Source organism: Rhopalosiphum maidis, chromosome 2, assembly GCF_003676215.2.
Source record: "Rhopalosiphum maidis isolate BTI-1 chromosome 2, ASM367621v3, whole genome shotgun sequence".
Classification (NCBI taxonomy): Eukaryota; Metazoa; Arthropoda; class Insecta; order Hemiptera; family Aphididae; genus Rhopalosiphum; species Rhopalosiphum maidis.
The window spans coordinates 59,826,012-59,829,603 of record NC_040878.1 but is presented as its reverse complement, the minus strand read 5'-3'; the positions used below and the strand labels follow the sequence as shown (position 1 = coordinate 59,829,603).

The following is a 3,592-nucleotide window of genomic DNA, read 5'->3' as shown; positions in this document are numbered from 1 at the left end:
TTATTATAAATGATATAGGCATAGCAGGCAATACGCAACTTAGTGAATTATCAGCTTCAATCGAAGTCTCAACAATATTTTCTACTGCGTATCTTAACATTTTTCAATCATAAGTAATGTAATTCAAGACACTGTTATCGAAGAAATGGTAAACGCCGGCGATGAAGAACGTTAAGTTAGGCATAGCATTAGAAAACGGGTGGACTCATATTTAACATAATTTAATTTTGATTTTGATATTTAAATGGAAAAAATTGTGTATGTAAAAATTGATTTAATTATGTTGTTTTATATTTTATGTATACTGTAGGCCACACTAATATAGAAAATAAGAAAAAAGTTTTATTCGTTGGGATTAGGAATAGATATTGTTGATATTGTTATAGATATTGTTTATTGATTGTGCGAAAATGTAACATTTCCACTCAATAATACATTTTGACATAATTTGAGGAAATATTAATAATTAGTGAATCATAAAATAAATAAATATATTAAAATGTTAGACACATTAAGATTAAAATTTAAAATTTAAAATTTACTTTTGTAAGATGGATTTAATTAATAACAATAATTAATATGAATGGGTACGATGACTGATAAGATATTGAGATAATACACAAGATTGTACTTTTGCGCAATTTCAAATAAATATGAACACACAATATAATAATATTGTTAAAATTCTGTGGAATTTATAGTATGGTTTAATCGAATTCCCAGAACTTTTCTTCTTTTTCTTCTTTTTTTTCTTTTTTTCTCCATCTTTTTTATCATCTTCTTTTTTATCATCGTCTTTTTTGTCATCGCCTTTTTTATCGCCCTTTTTATCGTCTTTTTTATCATCTTTATTTAATATATTATTTACCCATTTTAAATGATAGTTTATGAACGAGTGTACAGTCTGCATGTTAGGCACACCACATTCATTTTTCCCTCCTTCGAAGTTTATATAAAAACTACATACTCCATAGAGCTTGTTGTTGCAAATCATTGGACCACCGCTGTCTCCCGGACATGTCATTTTCGTGCGACCCGGTAACGTCGGTTCTGAACACAAATATTGTTGCCACGTGTCTTTTATTTGAACACTGCATCCACAAGTCATACATTTTATAAACATTAACTGAATTATTTTTATTTATTACCTACCTTTGGTATCCTTTACATTCAGTTTCCCCATGTCTAACATTAATAGTTATCATAAATCCCGAACTGCCCATTTCACCAGTGTTATCTATTAAACCAAATCCAATACTTATACATTTCAAGGCTTTGTGATTGGCAAAATCTGTAGGCTTGCCACCAATTTCTATGTATTTCTTGACACCTGGGAATGCGCTTTCTATCTATATATAAATATAATAATAATAATGAATTTATGCCTTACGGTATGATTTATAATAGACAATTTAATTATTATACAGTAAATAATAAATTATAAATAAATTTACATGAAATTTACAACAGTAAAAATCTAACACTTAACAGGTAATTTTAACAATGAATCTATAACTGTAAAAGTAAGGCATGCAAGTATAAGTGTAAGAGTTTAATAAAAAATTATTGAAAGGTGGAAGGGTTAAGTTTATATAAATACAATGTACACATCAATGAATCAATGTTATTGAAATATTTTAATGAACCTTGATAGTTGATATTAAACAAACTTTAATCAGGTAAATTTAAAAATTTAGATATTCATCTTGAAATTGAAGTACACGACAGTATAAATTATAAAATCATTAATTTAGCGATAAAAATCTCATAAAAGAAGACTTGTTTACTCGCTGAATAGGAACAACGGATCTTCGTTCGCTATAATCATCATTCATAGAAAAAAGGAAGGGATATGAAAGGGGAAGACATTACGTGAATTGAAAACTGAGATTTTAAAATTAAGTTTGTTTAAACGAACCGGTGAGTCTATTCGACCATCAATAAGTTTTAACAAAAATGATAGGTTTGTAAATTCATCTGTCAGCCAGCATGGTTAGGCCCAGCTGGCAAAGTACTATATTGTAAATACGTGGTGATCAATCAATGATAACATGATAGATGCATACTTTTAACAGACTGAGGTCTCCTTGTATAATATCGGATTCTGGGTTATAATCTTTGTGAATGTAAAGCTTGACAACCTTTCGAATATCATTATTATTAGTTGATCCTAGATATACCTATTACAATGAAATTTTAGTTGTTATGTAATTAAAGTTTTTTTGTGGTCGATATACTATATAGTTAATTATATTGGAAATATTTAATAAGTATATTTACTTCTAAAAGACTTTTGTCTGAACCATGAACACAGTGAGCAGCGGTCAATACATATAACTTTTTTACCAATGAGCCGGTACATATTGAATTTTTCTGCCTGTTTTCAGAAAAAATTTTTAAAGCTACTACGTATGGGAATTTGATAGGATCATATTGTTCACCATTAGCTATAAGTCCTATGTTTATGTTATTAGTCAAATTAAGTTCAAATATTGCTTTTTTTATTGACAGTAATAAAATTATTATAATTTTCAGCATGTTTTCAAAGATTACCATTTGTATACCTACATAATACTAATAATATAAATGTGTTAAATAACATCATATTATAAATATATACACTATACACTTTTATTATCATGACAACATAATTCTTTTGAAAACACATACAAATCTTTATACATAAGAAATACATACCATATAGGTAGGTGCTTGATGTGGTAATAGGTACCTTTCATTATTTAAAAATAATTTGATTATTGTTTGTTTTTAGGTACTTAATTTAATCTATCTTCTATATTAGTATACAATCCCATTGTTAATGATAAACAAATATTATATAAAATATTCTTTAAATATCTATACATTTTCCCGCACTTTTAAACAGGCATGGCTGGGCAAATTAACTAATTATTTTCTTGGTCTAACAAAATAAGGAATATTAACAAAACGTTTTTTTAATACATTTATATTATTTTATATTTATTTACTCATAAGCCTATACATATGCATTTGTGTATCAACATTCGAGGCGATCATTAATAATATTAATTGTTATCTACTGTCTACATAACATAATATACGGTGTCAAGACGGTTGAAGACGAATTTTTGTCGGATAGTTGAAGTTTATACTTTATAGTTACCTATATGGCAACCAGTGACGTACATAGAAAATAATTTCAGGGGGGGGGTTAAACAAATTTCCATTCTTAAATTCCAATTAATTATACAATCAAAAGAAATGCCCGTACCAACCATACATTTTGGGAGGGGTTTGAACCCCTTAACCCCCCTATATATGCCACTGATGGCGATATACCTATACAATATACTAGCACCATAATTTGAGGATATTATTATCAGTCATTGTTAACGGTACACGATTAGTATTTAAAAAACATGAAATTCAAAATATAAAAAATATACTCATGTATCATCGATTAAACTAGAATAAAATATAATTAATATAGTTAAGAAAATTATATTTACGTAAATTTTTCTCTTTCAGCGCAAATTTTTATAGAAAGGGAAAGGGAAATAATTACTTTTTTTTATATGTTATCTATATGCATATAGGAGACCGCCCCTAA

General features: G+C 27.6%; 1 protein-coding gene across 1 annotated transcript; it reads right to left on the bottom strand.

The window, feature by feature from the left end:
* Nucleotides 1-703: 703 nt before the first annotated feature.
* Nucleotides 704-2,738, bottom strand: LOC113552526 (trypsin 3A1-like; the record flags this gene model as incomplete). Its single annotated transcript, XM_026955391.1, has 4 exons — nucleotides 2,732-2,738; nucleotides 2,281-2,456; nucleotides 1,153-1,349; nucleotides 704-1,091 (listed from the first exon to the last, which is right to left on the bottom strand). Coding segments are annotated over exons 1-4 (768 nt in total), but the record flags the coding sequence as incomplete, so codon positions are not given.
* Between the last annotated feature and the right edge of the window lie 854 nt (nucleotides 2,739-3,592).